This window comes from Bicyclus anynana, chromosome 2 (genome assembly GCF_947172395.1).
Source record: "Bicyclus anynana chromosome 2, ilBicAnyn1.1, whole genome shotgun sequence".
Taxonomy (NCBI): domain Eukaryota; kingdom Metazoa; phylum Arthropoda; class Insecta; order Lepidoptera; family Nymphalidae; genus Bicyclus; species Bicyclus anynana.
Genome location: NC_069084.1, coordinates 9,947,548 through 9,968,153, shown reverse-complemented (window position 1 = coordinate 9,968,153; position 20,606 = coordinate 9,947,548). Strand labels below are relative to the sequence as shown.

Here is a 20,606-nt window from a genome sequence, read left to right as displayed (position 1 = left end):
GCGAATGAGGGCTTAGTATATGTAGAATATACATTATTTACACATACATATCAAATTAAATCAAATCAAATTAGATTTATTTCAAATAGGCTTAGTTTACAAGCACTTTTGAAAAGTCAAGTTATGTCATGATATAATGGTGGTAATTAAAGTCGAAAGCTTAAAATAAAGTTACGAGGGTACCAAACGCGCCTTGGTCGAAAAGACTCAGCTAAGGTTTATTTTTTTTGTTTACCACCATTTTACAAAATTACTTATCTAGAACTAACTAACTAACACAATAGTATAGTGCAGTTCAACACCAAGCCGATTTATCGTCTATATAATTCTTAACACTTCAATAAGACTTTCCATTAAGCTTGCGTTTAATAAAGACTTTGAACTTTTTGAGACATCCTTAGAAGAGTTGCTAATTTTTTGCAACATAGTGTGGTGTGCAACAATTTTATTTTTATTTTTGAAATTAATATTATTACAATCTCATATGCACATATGCACCGTAGAATACCATTAATCATACGGAGGACCACTATTCATCATCATCATCATCATCATCATATCAGCCGATGGACGTCCACTCCAGGACATAGGCCTTTTGTAGGGACTTCCAAACATCACGATACTGAGCCACCTGCATCCAGCGAATATCTGCGACTCGTTGAATGTCGCCAGTCCACCTGGTGAGGGGTCGACCAACACTCCGCTTACTAGAGCGGGGTCACCATTCCACCATTTTGGGACCCCAACGACCATCGGCTCTTCGAACTATGTGCTCCGCCTATTGCCACTTCAGCTTCGCAACTCGTTGAGCTATGTCGGTGACTTTGTTCTTCTGCGGATCTCCTCATTATTATTATATAATAATTTTGTAGGTACCTATTCTAAACTATACTAATATTCTAAAGAGGTAAAATTTAATTGGTTGTTCGTTTGTTACTCAAAACTCTTGAAGCTATTAGTCGACGACGATTGTGTCATTTTGTCTTCAGGAGATATGAGATTCGTGGCGCATCTTATAGGCCTACTGATGTGGTGATTGAGTACTGTCATTCACATACAAGTCATTTTATTTCGTTATATTATGTGCAGTCGTCTGTATCCAAGCGCACGGCAGTGCGCAGGCCAAGTTCCAGCAACAAGCCGCGTGCATGCCATGCACTATTCACACGAACCGTTTCAACCCATTATTGACCCCCAGTAGCTCAGTGTCTATTGCAAGTACGGAGATGAAATTGTACCTTCGTAATCATATACTAGTGCTAAAGCTGTATGATATTTTTAACCAAGTACTTACGTATTTTCACAAATAAACCTTATTTTAAGCTTTGTGTATGGTAAAGTAATTTCGGGCAGATCGATCGTTCACGTGAATAAGCTGGCGTATAGTGGCTGGATGGTACACTAACGGTGAAGGAAAACATCGTAAGGAAACCTGCATACCAGAGAATTTTGTTAATTCTCTGCGTGTGTGAAGTCTACCAATCCGCATTGGGCCAGCGTGGTGGACTATTGGCCTAACCCCTCTCATTCTGAGAGGAGGCTTAAGAAAATTAAGAAAAATCTCTGGTATGCAAGTTTCCTCACGAGGTTTTTTTTTCTTCACTGTTTGAGACACGTGATATTTAATTGACTTAAAATGCACACAACTGCAAAGTTGGAGGTGCATGCCCCGGACCGGATTCGAACATCCTCCGGAATCGGAGGCAGAGGTCATATCCACTGGGCTAGCACGGCTTTGGTATAGTTCATATTTTGTACTAAGTATTGGTATAGGTATAGGTAGTATAGGTATATGCAAAAACTTATGCTATAACTTAGTTCTGGTTTTGTAGGCCGGCAACTGCGTGGGACGCAACTCCTCTACTGCGCGTGCGTTGTACAGTCGCGTACAGTTTAGTAGACACCCAACACTGTAGCTAGCATTCCCAACAATCCCCTGCATACACTAATGTTAAGTTTATTTAACAAACTAATGTTAAAAACAACTATACGGTGTTAAAATAACGTGTTAATTTAACAAATTGAACAGTATCGATTGATGTTATAACATTAAAAAGTTTTCCGGTAAGTAGTGTCGTAAGTTATTTCGTTTACTTAAAGTGTACTTAATTACGAATACCCAAACGCAAAGAAGTATGGATGGATACATTTAAAGAAGGTTATTAATTGAAATGTAATTTTCAATTAATTATTGAGTCCTCTTCGTTATTGTTATTCTAAATTCAGTTCAATTAATGCATAGGCACAGGTTAGCATTATTTTGTGAGTTATAATAAGTATTGCCTCTTGTTTATTTAGAGTCGAACTGCTTTATATTATTTTGCGAATAAAGATGAAGGTAGATAGACATAACTACGTAACTATAAAAACTTAATTGTGAACTTCAGCTTGTCAAAAAGAAATGATTATTTATTCAGAGAGCTTTGTTCTACTTCTGTCGCGACCGCATTGCAGGCTGCATTGCATAAAACTAGGTACTGACTTTCGATTACTATTTAGATTATGGTATCTATAGCTACAATCAATCTACATCCAGTGTCCTATGTTATTCTGCTAAATAATTATGTATGAATGTTTATATATGTTATCTAATCGCATAGAAACGGCTAAACAGATTTGGATGTAGCTGTTGGCATTTAATTGGTTGGTAACCTTCATTTACTTAATACATAGAATTGGACATAATAATTGTGATGCTTTTTATTCCGTCCCGATTTTCATCCGGGAATCTAAATTTCATCGTCTGCGTGGAATTTAGTTTTTTACAAATCCCTTGGGAAACATGGATTTTTCTGGGATAAAAAGTAGTCTATGTATTAATCCAGGATGTAATAGATCTTAATACCAAATTTCAGCTAATTCGGTTCAGTAGTTGAGGCGTAAAAGAGAAACAAACATTCATATCATCAAAATCATCAGTTTTCGCAAATCTTGGAAAACCATGGATTTATTCAGGATAAAAAGTAGCCTATGTGTTAATCCAGAGTAAAATCTATTTCCATTCCAGCTAAATCGCTTCAATAGTAGCGGCGTTAGAGAGCAATAAACATCCAAACATCCAAACATACCTCCAAACATCCATACAAATTAAATTTCGTGTTTATAATATTAGTAGGAAGGATGGTAATCTCTGGAACTCTCTCAAATTATTCTTGTGTTAATGTAAGAAAAAAAATATTAAAAATCTTATTCAGGGTAGTCCAATTTGATTTGTCGTTTAAAAAAAATTACCCTACCTCGATGTTGGTCCCTGAGTCAGGAACAGTATTCATGGGCAATAAACTCCCGACCCAAAACTTATAGTATTAAAAATAAATAAATAAATAAAAATAGTCAGCTGCTATTCCGATGGTTGGTTGAAGACTCTGAAACAAACTACGGAACCCAACACTGCGTGTGTCTACATGCACTTGGCCGATTTTTTTGTATTGGTTTCGTCACGCGGACCTGTATCTCCCATTTTTGCTATATTATTAGTAATCCAGTTTAAGTGGCTACTTATTTACTAATCCACATATTAGATGACATAGCATACTTAGGTCTGCCTAAGTCAACGAAATCGATAGTAAGAATTCTTAATCCCCTCAAATCTAGTCTAGACGTCGTTATTAAGCAATAACAATTATCGATTCGGCATAAATAGTCATCAAGCGTGAATGGTAGGACCGGCACACTCGTTGATTTTAATGTATTGCCAACCTTCTATAAACACAGATTATATTGCGTTCGTCTTGGTGCTAATTGCAATAATTTTAAAGTTTAAAATTCAATGAAAAGCATATGGGTGATTGAAGAACGCTCTGTAATTAGCTGGTATACCTACCTACCTAAACTGTGCTAGAATGCAGTTTCTACATAAAATTGTATGAACATTCAAGTACTATGAAGGTAGGTCATACCTACTATTTATTCATATCATGACCGCTGTTGCGGTGACGAATGAAAATAATGTGTCCATTATTTTGTTATTTTTGTCGTCTGTATTTGAAAAAAAATACATTTCGTAAAGAGTAGGTACAAACTGTTACAGAAAAAAAATCTATTTTAACGATACAGAAGCACCTAGGCATTTCCTCATTTGGAAGTAATTAATACATATAACGTTGCAGAAGATGCAGCCGACGTTGCCCGCCCTCTGGTCGGAGATAGAGCGGTACCGGCGGCGGCGCGGGCGCGTCACGCTCGCCGAGCTCAGCGAGATCACTGCGCGCGCGCACCAGATACATCTGCAGGTAGATGTCTCATGTAACGTGCAGCAGATGCAGCCGACGTTGCCCGCCCTCTGGTCGGAGATAGAGCGGTACCGGCGGCGGCGCGGGCGCGTCATGCTCGCCGAGCTCAGCGAGATCACTGCGCGCGCGCACCAGATACATCTGCAGGTACATGTCTCATGTAACGTGCAGCAGATGCAGCCGACGTTGCCCGCCCTCTGGTCGGAGATAGAGCGGTACCGGCGGCGGCGCGGGCGCGTCACGCTCGCCGAGCTCAGCGAGATCACTGCGCGCGCGCACCAGATACATCTGCAGGTAGATGTCTCATGTAACGTGCAGCAGATGCAGCCGACGTTGCCCGCCCTCTGGTCGGAGATAGAGCGGTACCGGCGGCGGCGCGGGCGCGTCACGCTCGCCGAGCTCAGCGAGATCACTGCGCGCGCGCACCAGATACATCTGCAGGTAGATGTCTCATGTAACGTGCAGCAGATGCAGCCGACGTTGCCCGCCCTCTGGTCGGAGATAGAGCGGTACCGGCGGCGGCGCGGGCGCGTCATGCTCGCCGAGCTCAGCGAGATCACTGCGCGCGCGCACCAGATACATCTGCAGGTACATGTCTCATGTAACGTGCAGCAGATGCAGCCGACGTTGCCCGCCCTCTGGTCGGAGATAGAGCGGTACCGGCGGCGGCGCGGGCGCGTCACGCTCGCCGAGCTCAGCGAGATCACTGCGCGCGCGCACCAGATACATCTGCAGGTAGATGTCTCATGTAACGTGCAGCAGATGCAGCCGACGTTGCCCGCCCTCTGGTCGGAGATAGAGCGGTACCGGCGGCGGCGCGGGCGCGTCACGCTCGCCGAGCTCAGCGAGATCACTGCGCGCGCGCACCAGATACATCTGCAGGTACATGTCTCATGTAACGTGCAGCAGATGCAGCCGACGTTGCCCGCCCTCTGGTCGGAGTTAGAGCGGTACCGGCGGCGGCGCGGGCGCGTCACGCTCGCCGAGCTCAGCGAGATCACTGCGCGCGCGCACCAGATACATCTGCAGGTAGATGTCTCATGTAACGTGCAACAGATGCAGCCGACGTTACACGCCCTCTGGTTAGAGATAGAGCGGTGAATGCGGCAGCGCGGAGAGCATGTTAAGCTGTCGTTTTTGGATAGTGATCGTTAGAGTCAAATAAATAGTCCGCAAATCCGCATTAGTGTTGCGTGGTCTGACTAAGCTCCAAATCCTCATTCATTATAGATTGATCGAGACACTAAATCGCTTTTAAGCTAGATTATTTACTAATGTGATCCTAAACCTACCATTTTCAGGAGCTGCGTCGTTTGCGAGAACTTCACGCAAGACTAGAGTGGCCACGAGCGCACCGCCCCGAGATTGTGCTCTACACACCTGGTCAGCTTAGACAGCATATCAGGTACCTAGATTCTATTCTTCTTTTTTTTGTAATATTTTAGTATTAAATATTGCTAATGGATTTATTTAAAAAAAAGCCATGATAGCCCGAGTGGATATGACCTCTGCCTCTGATTCCGGAGGGTGTGGGTTCGAATCCGGTCATGCACCTCCAACTTTTCAGTTGTGTGCATTTTAAGAAATCAAATATCACGTGTCTCAAACGGTGAAGGAAAACATCGTAAGAGAACCTGCATATCTGAGAATTTCTTAATTCTCGGCGTGTGTGACGTCTGCCAATCCGCATTGGGCCAGCGTGGTGGACTATTGGCCTAACCCCTCTCATTCTGAGAGGAGACTCGAGCTCAGCAGTGAGCGACGGCGACTGGATTTATTTGGTAATTTTTTGTAGCTATTTGTCAGTTTGTCCTTAGATCTACTGAACTGGTTTTAAGAATTACTTTACCTTTAGAAACAGAAAGATTTTTATTAGTGCTATAGACTTTTATACCCGCATTCCTATGGGAATTGGAAGTACCTACGTGAGTGAAACCACAGAGCGTCTACTAGTTTCAAGTCCCCTAGGGCATGGAAACTTCATCATCCTAAATTGCCCTGATCGATGCGGGATCCATGTTCAGTGTTTTGTCTATAGGTTGGGCAACTCGGCAGAGGACTCTATCCAAGCAGCGCAGCCCACCTCATCCACAGTCTGGAGACCGGGACCGCTTGGTGCACAGTGGCATCTACCAGACAACGATCTCATGGTAGGTGAATGGGAGAATAAATCTTCATTTTTAACCGACTTCCAAAAAGGAGGAGGTTCTATGATCGGCTGTATGTATGTTTTTTCTGGATAATTTTACTTTACAAAACAATAAGGTGAAAATTTCTGATGCATCAAGCTAAGGCAAGCAACTGACGAGATATAAAATGTCTAGTTACATGCTAAGTTTAATTTATCTTTGCATGCTATGTTTAATTTATCTTTTTATTGTATTTTTGGTGCAATAAAGTATTTCTTCTTCTTCTTCACCTTCTAGTTACATTAAATTCTACTAATTTTATTAACGCGAAAGTTTGTATGGATGTTTGTTTGGATGTTTGTTACTATTTAACACCGCAACTACTGAACCGACTTAGCTGAAATTTGGAATGGAAATAGATTTTAACTTGGATTAACACATGGGCTACTTTTCATCCCGGAAAAATTCGTTGGTCTCGAGGGATTTGTGAAAAACTAAAGTCGCGGGCGTCTGCTAGTGTATCATACTAGCAAACCCGGTCAAGCTTCGCGGACTTATGTGCACTTCTTCCCTATCCCTATCCTAACCTACCCTACCCCTACCTGGTTAGTGTATGTCTGCTACCGCACCAGAGCGTTGTATACAATCACGAAGGTCCACCACAGACTAACTCTCGCGAAGCTAACCCATCCAAACTGCCAAATTCAAATCAAGAATTCTGCATCTTTCAGAGCGACAGTGGGAAGACAAGCACAACTGTAGACGGAGAATGGTCAGTGTGGAAGGCGGCGCGGGGTTGGGGGGCGGGGGCACTCCTGCTGATAGCAGCCCTTCTGCTCGTGCGCGCCACTGATCGATGCTTTACGCGGAACTATGCACGATGTATGTATCTACGATCATCAAAGGAGAATAATTGTATGTCTTAACTTCCCTGGTGAACTTCGTCATCATCATCATTATCAACACATTCGGCTCACAGCTGAGCACGAGTATCCTCTCAGAATTGGTTAGGACAATAGTCCACCACGCTGGCCCAATTCACATTTGAAACACGTGATATTTAAATTATTAAAATGCATACAACTGAAAAGTTGAAGGTGCATGACCAGATTCAAACGTACATTCTCCGGAATCGGAGGCAGAGCTCATATCCACTGGGCTATAATTTCGGCTTAGTGAGTTTTTCGTGAGCTGTGATAGCCCAGTGGATATGACCTCTGCCTCCGATTCCGGAGGGTGTGGGTTCGAATCCGGTTCGGGGCATGCACCCCCAACTTTTCAGTTGTGTGCATTTTAAGAAATTAAATATCACGTGGCTCAATCGGTGAAGGAAAACATCGTGAGGAAACCTGCATACCAGAGAATTATCTTAATTCTCTGCGTGTGTAAAGTCTGCCAATCCGCATTGGGCCAGCGTGGTGGACTATTGGCCTAACCCCTCTCATTCTGAGAGGAGACTCGAGCTCAGCAGTGAGCCGAATATGGGTTGATGACGTGAGTTTTTCGTAAGAGAATCAGTTTTTTGTAGATTTAAAAGAGGAATATTCCACATACATATACATATTTTCGTTTTATCTCTAAAGTTACCTAATCCCTTATGTTGGCAGCGTTTTCTACGAAATCTTTCAGGTGGCTTGACGTTTTCCGACTCATTCAATCAATTTACACGAAATCTTAATAAATTATACCTTCCTTATATCTCACGAATTTTCGGAAAATCTGTTCTGTAGTTATCAGTTTATCGCGAATAAACAGACAGACATAGCTTTGTTTTATAATATAAATACTTACGCTCTTGAGATAATAATGAGAGGTCTGTTATTTTCAGCGCGTCGAAGACGATCTGAAGAATGGCCGACACCTAACGTACTTGCAACTAGCAGTAAGCATATTCAGCACTGTTGTTTCTTCTTATCGTTTTGTTGCATTTTAAATTCTCGTCAAATATTTTCAGATCGTCACCCACTAAGCGTAGATCCCGAAGTGCCAAATGAATTCGACGCCTACCCCTCAGAATCCAGCGAAATAAGCAACGATGTGATTTTCAATGCGGATCTTCCGCCACCATATTCAGAATGCGCTAACGATGCCCACAAACACAACAATCGAGAGGAACCGCCCCCGCCTTATTCTGAATGTTACGTTGCTTTTTCCAATCCCAAAAACGGCACCCCATCCGTACGCTTTTTAAACAGTCAACGACAAAATATATTCGTCGAGGACATGGCATCTACTACTCGATATATCAATGTGCAGACATCAACTGACGAGCTTACTGAAATTGCTCATTCTAGCAATGGTTTCAATCATATAGATACTGGACAAATTCCCCACAATCCGATTGGTGATCGAATACACAGGATACCGTACGTTGAGAATGCTGCTGAGAGAGATGATGAATCCGACGATTGCAATGGGAATTGCATTATGGATTCTCTTGAATGTATCAATGTTGGTCCCGCCCCGTTAGCTTCTGAAGAGTTATCCACAGACACTCAGGATGATGTAACGATAGAGATTGATAATTATAATGAAGAAATGGCAAGTTGTTAATTTGTGAGACAGAAGGATTGAAATTATGTTTCGAGTAAGGAAACGCTTAGGCAGAAGCCACATGGTGCGGCGTTGGTGCGGTGGCCTGCAAACAAATATCAATGACTAGCGGACGCCCACGACTTCGTCCGCGTGGAATTTAGTTTTTCACAAATCCCTCGGGAACCATGGATTTTTCGGGATAACATGTAGTATATGTGTTAATTCAGGCTATAATATATCTTAATACCTCAGCTAATTCGGTTCAGTAGTCGAGGCGTGAAAGAATAACAAACATTCTTATCATCAAAATCATCAGTTTTCGCAAATCTCGGGAAACCATAGATTTTTTAGGGATACAAAGTAGCCTATGTGTTAATCCAGAGTAAATTCTTTTTTCATTCCAAATTTTAGCTAAATCGCTTCAGTAGTAGCGGCGTTATAGAGTAACAAACATCCAAACATCCATACAAACTTTCGCATTTATAATATTAGTAGGATAGAATATACCAGACGGCGCGTTCCGGCTCCGCACGGCAGGTCACACTATCTGCCACGGCGCCGCACACTATCTGCCACGGCGCCGCACACTATCTGCCACGGCGCCGCACACTATCTTCTACGGCGCCGCACACAATCTGCCACGGCGCCGCACACCACGTCATGTGTACAGCGACGCAAAACGTCTTAAACGCGGCGCCGCACCGCACTGTGTGGCTTCACTCTTATGATTTTCAAGAGCTAATTTGAGATTATACTTACATTTTCAGGAGTTATTTTTCTACTGAAGCAATATGCTTATACGTATCTATATCTGCCTATTTGATTTTCTTTATACTCTCATGAAAAACAAAATATAATACACGTAAATTATAATTTAAAAGTATCTAATAAATTTAAGCTTTCTAACTTTAAACATAGCAGCAATATCTTAAGCAATTACTTAGAATTTAATAAAAAAAGCCGGGTTGTGTAGAGAAAAACAATGTTTTGACTTGCCTATCTAATTTTGTAGTTTAATTGTGTATTTATTTATATATTTAATGTATTTATTTTTGAAAAATACTCAATAAAATATAGAAACAATATACATTACTTTTTTTAAAGAATATTTGTCATATCTTTTTATATATGATCAATATTCTAATTCGCCTCCAAATAGTCGGGAAAGACTGTATTCCGATAATAGACCAACGGGGCGGGGATCGAACCACCACCCCTCGGTCATGAGCTCGACCGCTCTTACCATTGAGCTATTGAGGTTTTTAGACCATCGACAATAAATTATGCTTATGCATCCCAGATTTGGTGATAAATAAATAAAAGAAAAATTAAATTTTAAGGTGCTGTATTTTTTATTACAATAATATTTTCAAATTACATACGTCTTTAGCTAACTTAAAAATTAAATAAATGCACATTGAGCTCAGTAGTTAGGTTAATAAACCTATATTAAAAAGTTGTTGGGCTAAAATGTCACTTTTTAAAATAGTCATACAACCAATACCTACCTACTATTTAAAAACCGTACACAAAATGATAAATCATCGTATTCATCGTCTAAAAATACCTATAATTTTCCTCAGAGTATCATGTAGTAACATTTCATACATCCTGTAGGGTCAATAGCGTTTTGTTATTGCATTAGCGAATAAAAATAAACACTTATAAATTATTTATTTATTAAATTAAATAAAGCAATGGTATCAGTTCCTACAGGCTAATAAATAATATTAATTAAATTCATAGCAAATGTCTAGCACACACAAAAAATATTTTTCTAAAGGCGCTTCTAAGATAAATCTTGCCTGAAATTTTAATATCACGTTTAGTTTTTAATAAAAAATACATAGTATATTAGATCCAACCATCTTAAAGAATTTATGATAATATAAATACCTACGCCTTTAAGAAACTAAAAAGCACCACAAGAAATAACAATACATTGAATAAATACAGTACAGTCTCAAACGTCGCCAAGTCTTAGCACCAAATATCAACTAATAAATAGGTGTATGCACCTATTTCTCATAATACGAGTATTATCTTATTTTAAATTATCTCACCCAAAAGGTTTCCTAAATACAATTATTTTATAAACATAATTATAGTATAAAATATGTATCATATTTGTTTGAGTATCATACTCATGAAACCTTAAAAATATTATTTTATCCACCAACATAACGTTACCAAAACATTTTGTCACAATACACCTATATTAGAAATTCAAGAAGCGATATTAATAAATAGTGAATTTAAAAAAAAAAACCTGATATGTTTTTACAAAGGTAATAACCTAGTTTAGTAAAACAAAGAGCTTCGCTTCGAATTCGATAGAGTCTATAGTTATAACTATATTATTTTCACTTTGAAATATTTTTTTAATTTTAATAATATTTATTGCAAGAGGTCTATATTACAAAGAGATCTTTATTTACAACTCGTGTTGGTTGCGCCTTACGTAACGGGCGAAGTAGTCTGGTCGCCAACATTTACAGGAACCAGGAACTAGGAACCAGTCATAGTACAGGCGTACCTATTAAAAATATCCATAAATAAGTCGAAATATCTATATGCCAATATTATAAAGAGGAAAAGTTTGATTGTTTCTTTGTATGTTTACATTGAATAGGCTCTAAAACTATTGAACCGATTTAAAAAATTCTTTCACTGTTGGGAAGCACTATCCCTGAGTGCTATAGGCTATAGGCTATATTAATTTATCCCCATATCCCTACAGTGAAACCGCATGCCACCTGCTAGTTGAAAAATAAACTAATTGTTTCCACTTAAAAAGTAAAATAAATAGGACAAGAGTTTATACCTGATAGCAGCCCAGCTCATCATGTCCGTCGCAGTGCTGAGGCTTCTCAGAGCTGGTCTCCGTGGAACCGTATGCCGGAAACTCCTGATATCACATATATATTTTACTATGTAACCATTCAATACATGGTTTATTTAAATTAAAATCCAAATTGCTATATTTTACTAGGTAATCGTTCAATATATTATTTAAATTAAGATCGCAATTGCAAGGCCAGCTAAAACCATTCCAATATCGGTGCCTGTATTATTAACTTTAAACTTTAAGAAAGCTTTTTGAAGTAAAACTTATTTACGCAAGCTTCACCTGAGGAGTAAGTTGGTCAATGCGTTACAAAAAGTGTAATCCAGCGAGGTGAATAGACATTGAGAGGGGGAGTAGATTTTCGTGTGGTCTAAAGCACACTCATTTTTAATGTTATTTTTATTATTTGTAATTTATCAATGCTTTTGTTACCTGGTGGAGGGGTGTAGCAGGTGTAGCAGGCCGAGGCGGATAATGAAGCTCGGCCACAAGTAGAGAGAGCCAACGCGGTGAGCTAAGACAACCACCTTCTAAATAGTGGCACCGTGACTGCATGCATCTGAATAAAAGTTCAATGTTACTAGCTAAGTAAAGTTAGCCTACTTTATGTAGGCGTAGAGAAAAACTGGCTTTATACAAGTGGTACAAACCTGGTAACCTCTACGGTTTGTGTAAAGTACCCCTCATAGGGTATCTGAACAACGTAACGCCAAACACCTTGGTAATTGCGTGCGAACACTGGTGTTGCGTACTCCACACGTGCGGGACACGGAGTAGGTGGACCCTGTGATAAATATATAACAATTTTACTTCACACTGCCGTGAGTTCCAGTTCATGTACTCGATCTCGAAAAAGTAAACTTTTTGTATTGTAAAATTATAAAATCTTTTTACCAAAAGAATTCAACGGACTTCAAAATCACAAAACTAAACTAAAAAAAGATAAGGTAGCACATACGATGTTATTTTTCGCTTTTTAGTTTAGTTTTGTGATTTTGAAGTCGGTTGATTTTGATAAAAATATTTTATTTTTCTGTTTTTAGTGTGTCCTAGCATAGTGAACGAAAGCGCCACGATTACGGGCAATTTCGTTATTTTCATTTTAACACAAAATTGCTGAACCGATTTTTATGAGAATTAAATGGGAGCAATCTGGAAGTATACTCTTTCAAACAAAAAATAATTTTTAAAATTGTTTAAGAAATGTAAGTTATGACGTAACAAACATTTAAAAAACATACGCGTGGAATTGAGAAACTCTTCTTTTTTTGAAGTCGGTTTTAAAGTAGTACTATTTACCTCAGGTATTGTTTTCTCTCTTTGTGACTTAATAACTAAAAGTAAACTTCAAATTATAGTATTTGAAACTGCGCCTTCTAATTAAAACACAATCCTAGCTATATAGCTATAAATTCAGAAAGATGGGACACTAAATATGACGCCACGCGGCTATCAGTAGGTTTAATCTCGACACTATTTATAACAGTTATTAATCATATTAGAATTTATATTACACATTTTTATAATACCTCATATCTATGAGGCGCTGCGTGAGGAGCATGGGGGGCTAGACCTGGATCCTCTCGACGTTCAGGTCCTGCACTTTCACCATTTATAGCGCGGTACAACATGCAGAATCTAGAAATAATGAAAATCATTACTTATAAGTAGCTTCTATACCTGCAGATAGTTGCACCTTCGACTAAGTATTAGATCAAAATCAATTGTTGTTTAAAATAATAATTAAAGATGAGAAAATTAAATTCAGTCACAGTTGGTTTTTATATTATTAGCAAAAAAGATCTGGGTTTTATTGATTATGCATCTGCTATCGATCGCTTTTTATTTCATATTTCCAAAGATTTTCTCTCATTCACTGACTTCTCAAATACACTAAAATAATAATAATATTTAAATAAATTAATCCGTTGCATTAAACAAACTCTGGACGAACAAAACGCAAATTCTCAATTCCTCCGAGTGATTGTTCCGAGCGTTGACATTGACATTTGACAATGAGTAATGAGAAATGACATTGACAAGTAAATGAATTATGAAATTGTAAATTTTGTATTTTTAGTTTAGGTTACAGTTTTTGGATTTGCAAAATATAAATGGTTTATTTTCTTGTAAATGTAATAAAATGTCGTCAGCGTTAGTTCGCCAAGCACTAGCATTTGTGGATCAAGAAGGTATACCTTCTTGCTAGCAACAACATTGTGTTGCAAGCAAGAACACACAAGTTTTATTTAGGTTAGGGTATTTATCGGTGTTTTTTCATTACAGAAACTAAAGCTGAAGGAAAAAAACGTCGCGCAGATTCGACTCGACCCCGAGACATAGGTCAAGGTTTGAAAAACACATTCATTGATTTAATAATCATACATGACGTAATTTTGTTCATCTGTGAATTAACTTGTACACACTACACTTCACTATTTCGAATGTACCATACTATACTGGTGATTAAAACTATTAATTAATCGATTTATTTTTATAGTCACCAGTCACCAATACAAGAAAAAGAAAAGAACACAAACCAAAATTGGTGTATCACATAAAGAGGATTTAACAGAAGAGAACATTAAAAAGCTCTTAGCATTGTCAACACCAACTGCTAATAAGGCTGTGGCTGAAAAGGTATTATATGCATTTTTTTTTTAATTACAAATTTATTAGAACTGCAATACTGAAATTAATTGAAAATGCTTTAGTAATAAGTGTTTCAAGTATGCAGTATAAGTGCTAAAGATAAATTGTGCTTGTATGCTTATGATACATTATTGAACATTTGTCAGTTAATATGATAAGTATATTACATGTATTGAGTATTACAACATATTACGACTGTAATATTTTTAAGTGATTTACCTATTAGTTAAACTATATAACAGAGCATATAATAATTGGTAATAACAGTATTAAATAAGGTTCCATAGTGCTTAGAAATATAAAACTAGAGAGACAGTTCTGTATAAATAACAAACCACACAGCTTATTTTTATGGGGTATGTATTTATATTATAATAATATCAAATAGCTAAAAATATGAAAAAAAGTGCCACAGCAATTCATCATCATGACATGATACAAGTGTGATATGAAAATTGGTTACTTTTAAATAATATTCCAAATATTAAAAAAAATTTAGATAAAAATAAATAAAGATTGTAGTTTATGTTTTAGATAGTTCAGCGTGCAATAGCAGGTAAACCTCTATTGGATAAAATTGAAATAAAAGTTGTCGAGGAAAAATCAATTTTATTCCCTGAGGACGAGGAGGATTGTAAGAAAAGCAAAACAAAGAAAAGACATCATAAAAAGTAATATTATCTAAATACAGTGACAAAAAGGTTATGTCTTTATGGATATTCCTGATGCAGTCTTGGGAAAACTGATTTTGGTGACAACACTGACTGTATTCACAATTTTGGTATTTTGGATTAATTCTTACCCTTTTATTGATGAAGGTGAGACTGTTTACATTTTAAAATTCATGTCTAAAAGTCATTGCTTTTAAATACATCAATTTACGGGCTCCGTTGTGCAGTGGTATGTGGATTTACAAAACGGAGATCCTGGGTTCGATCCCCGGCTGGGCCGATTGAGATTTTCTTTATTGGTCTAGGTCTGGCTGGTGAGAGGCTTCGGCCATGGCTAGTTACCACTGTACCGACAAAGATGTACTGCCAAGCTATTTTCGGTTCCGATACAATGTCGTGTAGAAACCGAAAAGGGGTGTGGATTTTCATCCTCCTCCTAAAAAGTTAGCCCGCTTCCATCTTAGACTCCATCATCACTTGCCATCAGATGAGATTGTAGTCAAGGGCTAACTTCAAATGAATAAAAAAAAAAAAATTTGTATAATATTTAAAAGTTGTTTATATAAATGTGCTACAAACTATGTAGTTATAAGACTATAAGTATGTGAAGGAAAATATTGAATACTAGCAGAACTTTGTCCACCCTCTCTCTTTAATCTAGCACTGTTGCAAAATTTGTTCTTAGCCAGTGTCTACTAACTATAAACAATTTTCGATATTTCATGATGTTCATGAAATATCAAATTATTTGTTGCTTTTCTGTAAAGAATAGATTTTAATTTTTTATGTCTCATAGCTTGAAAAAAAATCTAAAATTGAAAGACTGTAGATGTGTAAATATTGACTAAAATTGATGTATTTCAGATTTTGCAATCTACAAATACATTCCTGATCCACAGTGGGTATTGCTAGGCTGTGCTGTGTGGGGTCTCTTCTTTGTAGGAGGACTCATGTCCTTTACCCTCTACCATATCTACCCCTTCCTATAGTACACTTCAAAGTTCCAAGCACCCCTTGCACATTAAGGTTACCTACCCACTTTTCTTCGAGCCGCAAATTTAAATTTGGAAACATGACTTTGGCAAAGAGAGATGAATGGATTATCATAGGTATATCGGGAGTGACCTGCGGTGGAAAAACAACTTTAGCTAACAAATTGCTGGATATCCTCTCACCAGTATATATCTTCCATCAAGACAAATACTTCTATCCAGATGACAGTCCTCATCATATCAAGTGTGACAATTTGGACCACAATAATTATGATATTTTGTCATCATTGAACATGTCATTGATGTATGACGATATTGTTAGCACCATTAATGGAGACAATAAGTCACAAAATCATAATCTGGATAGAAGTCATGGAAAAATAGAAGTGAAGGGAAAGAAGTTTATGATTGTAGAGGGATTCACGGTTATAAATTATAAGCCTATAATGGAGATTTGTCATTTAAGGTCAGTAGCCAAATTATAAAACCTTTATTAAAGTTACCTGTTTTTCGATAGATATGTAACTATATCTTTTATTTTTGTAGGTACTTCTTTGTATTAGACTATGCAACATGTTTAAATCGCCGGGTGTACCGCTTATATGATCCACCAGACATCGACGGTTACTTTGACCAGTGTGTTTGGCCTGAACACCTCAAATACAGAGCTGAGGTAATGTTCTTTCGTTTCTATTATATTAAACATATAATATTGCCTCAAGTCTCCTGACAGTTTTAGAACTATTGGCAAAGAAAATTATACTTAAAGGCCTTTAAATATAGTCTAATATTCAATAAAATCCCAAATTCATAGCAAATTCAACCTCAAGGATTGAGTTTAAGGTTGAATTTGCAAATGCGACTATTTGAATTGTTTGAGTTTTCTAAGTGTTAGCGATTGTAAAAAGAGAATCAATATGTAAAATGTGGCTAAAGCGGCTGATGCCATAGTTTTCGAGTGAAATGTTCCATCACACTTTCTGTCGGGTCTGTGTGACACTGTCGCTTCCGTCGCTTGGAATCGTCAGTATTTTGCGGAGATTAACAAAATTATTTCCAAAATTAAGATCATTGTGTCACAGCTACACAGATTTTTCACTTTGCGGAAAATATGAAAATATAGAAATATTCTTTTATTTTTTCAGGTCGAAAAAGATAAACGTATCACCATCTTAGATGGAACGAGACACGATTCTCTTGAGACCGTTTTATCAAATCTTGCATCAATGGGCTCTTCAAAAGTATTATGAAATTAAGCTGAAATTGGTATTGTTCGTGTAATCACTAATAAAGTGACGAAGTTACATACTGGATGTATATTATTTTATAGTCATATTGTATGTTATATTACAATGTATCATACCTACGTTCTTAAAATGCGCATTTATACATAAGTATTTTAGAGATAACTCCAGATTTAGCACTAACAATTTATTTTTAATTGACTATATATTTTGGTAGAGCTAAATGAATTTTCAAAATTACTCATAATGATGTTTTCAAATTTAATCATGTTACTATAATTAATTAACCAAATTAAATTGTTTTAGTAGTTAACTAATTTATATTATATAAAGCTTTTTACTCTACTGAGTGCAAGCTAATTTTATTTCCAACGAAAAAAACGTAGCTTAAAATAAGATTAAATGTGTTTCGTCGATGTTTTCAGTTCATTTTCATCACATGCTGTATTTTGGTAAATTTCTATGTTGTAACTTAAAGAACTGTGTCGTTAATTTTATGCTGCAGATGTCGCTAAATTGAAATTTAATAAATTTATACTTTGCAGTATCTATGTATTTTTATTGATATATTGATATAATATTACTTCTATAAGCATGTTCACATCATTTTGTCAATCAGTTCATGACAGAATATATATTATTATGCTGAACGATCCTCTAAAATACAGACCAGTGCTGTAAAGTATACTTTTATACATTCCTCAGAATTATCTAGTAATTTTCTTTATGAAAAAAAATTACTTAGTCTCCATTTAATGAGGTTATAACATTTAGGTTGTATTTTGTTTGTTTTACAAAGACAAAGAACCATTGTTATTTAATCTGTGGGTTCTATTTCCAGTTGAGTTAATCCTAACTCCGTAAGGCCCAGGAGTTTCCGGAGAATATTGAGTTGATGTCAAAGTAGTAAAATCGTAAACTAGCCGTGTTAGCACACTAAACATTCAATTGTATTTTTTACTTTAGTGAAATTCGACACCGACTAAGGCTATTTAAAATCTTTCGAATTTCTGTGATTAAGCGCATACAAAGCAAAGCAGGGTTGTTTTGCTTGACTGGGGCTTGACACGGCTATTGTGTGGATTAATTTTCAGTACAAACAGAATAGGTAATTATTGAGATATAAGGCTGCCAGTTCACCGAAGCGGAGCGAGGCAGCGGAGCCGAGAAACGAATAAATATTAACCAATAGGACTGTACAAAATCTCCGCCTTCGCATAAGTGGACAAGGACTTGCGAGCTAGTTTAAAATAATAAATTTATATAAAACCGGTATATAATGAAAACAGAGTGGGTTAAATAAATTAAATTTAACATTATATAACATGTTAAATTTAATTTATGTTATGTTTAACATAGTCTGCAACTCCGCTCCGCATTCGTCAGCTTCTCCGCTACGCTCCCTCGCTCCGCTTTTGTGGACAGGCAGCCGAAACTTCTTTTATTTCAATTAGGCTTAGTGCTTAGTTTACAAGCACTTTTCAAACGTCATGTTATGTCTAGATTTAATGGTGACAATTAAAGTCGTATACTCACACTCCGCCTCCGTCACAGAACTTCCTGCTCTCCCGCGGCTTTTCGTCTAATCCTCTATGTTCCATCTGCAGCTCACTGGCGGGTATCTCCTCCGCTGAGATGGACCTCTTTGAACGCTCCTCTAACCTAGTATTAATATTTATATGGTTAAAACTGACACATTAACTGTATGAAGTTTTCAGTATATATTCTCAATCCGGAGTGGGGAAGTTTGCGGTATCACAATTCTGTGTGCATCGGGAAGCACCGTCTTTATCATTAACATTCGATCGTTATCGTAAAATCGTAGGTATAACGTTACCGTCCTAAGCCCGCCAATCCGCTTGGAGCAGCAGTGGTGGGCTTAAGCAGTATGCTTCATATAAGGAGGGAGGCCTGGCCTACAAAATATGCTGTTAATTTCGAATTCGTATAAGGCCCTTCGTCATAAGCTTCTTTATGCAACGCGGTGCGAGCCGAACAGTTGGGTTCTACAATACTACATCAAATAGTCGGGATTAATCCGACAATAATTATGTGAGTTAAGCAGTTTTCTATTTCAATACCTATTATGCATTCGAGAAACTCCGCGACATCTTTTCGTCCGAAATTCCTCAGTGCCTGAAGACAAAAGTTTTCGAACAGTGCGTGCTGCCAGTGATGACCTATGGTTCCGAGACTTGGTCGCTAACTATGGGCCGCGTAAGAAGGCTCAGAGTCACACAGCGGGCGATGGAACGAGATATGTTAGCAGTATCTTTGCGTGATCGAATCAGAAATGAGGAGATCCGCAGAAGAACCAAAGTCATAGCTCAACGAGTTGCAAAGCTGAAGTGGCAATGGACAGGGCACATAGTTCGAAGAGTCGATGGACATTGAGGTCCTAAAGTAAAAATGTATGGCGACCCCGCACTAGAAAGCGAGTCGCAGGGATTTGCTGGATCCAGGTGGCTCAGTATCGTGATGTTTGGAAATTCCTAGGTACAAAAGGCCTATGTCCTGCAGTAGTCGTCCATCGGCTGATATGATGATGATAATGATGAGCTATTATGAATTCTATGATCCTAGTTCAATACCCACTTTACTTATTATGTATACCCACTTTACCTATTAGTTATAGCAGTCGAAAGTAGTTTTTGAGGGAACTTACCTATTGTGCTGCAGCTCGGGTAGGTCGTGCTCGGCGGGGTACGCGTGCGCGTGCGCGGGCGGCTGCGTGACGTGCGCCACGCGCGGCAACGCGTCGTCGGCGCGCAGCACCGGAAGCGTGCGCGACAGGAAGCGGAGCGTGTGGTTGCGGATTAGCTCGCTGACGAGACAACATTAGGGAAAGGTAAGGTAACCGTACATACAGATCTATGACATACATATATGAGTAGTCATACAGATACGTCTATCTAACACTCACATCACTTAGGGCTTGTACACAAAACTGCGATGCGACGCGACGCGAATTCGCTACGCAGGAAATTACAATTGCTGCGATGCGATTTCATGCGGCAAGGCGTCTCCCAGGGTGACCATAATTTCGACAACCGTCAACCGTACTAAACGTATTTTGAATTGAAAACGTCGTGACATGGATCGTAAAAAGAAGTGTGCACTTCTGTTATTGCTTAGGAGACCGTACTAAAAATGGCGTCAACAAGTGAACGAAACATCGCAGGAATGCGCGTTGCGAATCAATTCGCAAGTTCTTGCGATACGTTGTGCGAGCTCGTAGATTTTTACGATGCGATGTCGCATCGCAGTTTTGTGTACAAGCCCTTAACATTAGGAATATTTCAA

At 38.2% G+C, this 20,606-nt stretch overlaps 3 protein-coding genes across 5 annotated transcripts; 2 read left to right on the top strand and 1 right to left on the bottom strand.

Annotated features, from left to right (window-relative positions):
- The first annotated feature begins 4,259 nt into the window (after positions 1 to 4,259).
- On the top strand, positions 4,260 to 9,979 carry LOC112047779 (uncharacterized). The gene is made up of 6 exons (XM_052885293.1): positions 4,260 to 5,261; positions 5,534 to 5,637; positions 6,271 to 6,382; positions 7,093 to 7,243; positions 8,190 to 8,243; positions 8,316 to 9,979. The coding sequence occupies exons 1-6, from the start codon at positions 4,260 to 4,262 to the stop codon at positions 8,912 to 8,914; spliced, it is 2,022 nt and encodes a 673-aa protein (XP_052741253.1). The 3' UTR covers positions 8,915 to 9,979.
- Positions 9,980 to 10,224: 245 nt separating this feature from the next.
- Positions 10,225 to 20,126, bottom strand: LOC128199395 (uncharacterized). The gene is made up of 7 exons (XM_052888717.1): positions 19,969 to 20,126; positions 18,840 to 18,965; positions 13,274 to 13,382; positions 12,395 to 12,528; positions 12,177 to 12,303; positions 11,721 to 11,804; positions 10,225 to 11,432 (listed from the first exon to the last, which is right to left on the bottom strand). Exons 2-7 carry the CDS (start codon positions 18,902 to 18,904, stop codon positions 11,331 to 11,333), a joined length of 621 nt encoding a protein of 206 aa, XP_052744677.1. The 5' UTR covers positions 18,905 to 18,965; positions 19,969 to 20,126; the 3' UTR covers positions 10,225 to 11,330.
- LOC112047793 (nicotinamide riboside kinase 2) lies at positions 13,779 to 17,850 on the top strand. Of its 3 annotated transcripts, none has more exons than XM_024085035.2 (7): positions 13,779 to 13,936; positions 14,031 to 14,087; positions 14,245 to 14,384; positions 14,931 to 15,214; positions 15,932 to 16,525; positions 16,606 to 16,732; positions 17,205 to 17,850. In XM_024085035.2, exons 5-7 carry the CDS (start codon positions 16,140 to 16,142, stop codon positions 17,307 to 17,309), a joined length of 618 nt encoding a protein of 205 aa, XP_023940803.2. In that variant the 5' UTR covers positions 13,779 to 13,936; positions 14,031 to 14,087; positions 14,245 to 14,384; positions 14,931 to 15,214; positions 15,932 to 16,139; the 3' UTR covers positions 17,310 to 17,850. The 3 variants fall into 3 exon arrangements, with proteins under 3 accessions (XP_023940803.2, XP_023940802.2, XP_052744694.1); XM_024085034.2 differs by having other exon boundaries at positions 14,031 to 14,093; XM_052888734.1 differs by having other exon boundaries at positions 14,031 to 14,093; positions 14,919 to 15,214.
- Positions 20,127 to 20,606: the final 480 nt, after the last annotated feature.

What these genes read in the sequence shown, in the direction of transcription:
- LOC128199395 (XM_052888717.1), bottom strand. Translation starts at nt 18,904, where the DNA reads ATGGAACATAGAGGATTAGACGAAAAGCCGCGGGAGAGCAGGAAGTTC. An exon ending in CAAACCGTAGAGGTTACCAG is followed by an intron (nt 12,304 to 12,394) that starts GTTTGTACCACT and finishes ACTTTTATTCAG; the next exon opens with ATGCATGCAGTCACGGTGCC. An exon ending in ATGAGCTGGGCTGCTATCAG is followed by an intron (nt 11,433 to 11,720) that starts GTATAAACTCTT and finishes TATTTTTAATAG; the next exon opens with GTACGCCTGTACTATGACTG.
- LOC112047793 (XM_024085035.2), top strand. Translation starts at nt 16,140, where the DNA reads ATGACTTTGGCAAAGAGAGATGAATGGATTATCATAGGTATATCGGGA. An exon ending in ATGGAGATTTGTCATTTAAG is followed by an intron (nt 16,526 to 16,605) that starts GTCAGTAGCCAA and finishes TTATTTTTGTAG; the next exon opens with GTACTTCTTTGTATTAGACT. An exon ending in ACCTCAAATACAGAGCTGAG is followed by an intron (nt 16,733 to 17,204) that starts GTAATGTTCTTT and finishes TTATTTTTTCAG; the next exon opens with GTCGAAAAAGATAAACGTAT.
- LOC112047779 (XM_052885293.1), top strand. Translation starts at nt 4,260, where the DNA reads ATGCAGCCGACGTTGCCCGCCCTCTGGTCGGAGATAGAGCGGTACCGG. An exon ending in TACCAGACAACGATCTCATG is followed by an intron (nt 6,383 to 7,092) that starts GTAGGTGAATGG and finishes TGCATCTTTCAG; the next exon opens with AGCGACAGTGGGAAGACAAG. An exon ending in TACGCGGAACTATGCACGAT is followed by an intron (nt 7,244 to 8,189) that starts GTATGTATCTAC and finishes TGTTATTTTCAG; the next exon opens with CGCGTCGAAGACGATCTGAA.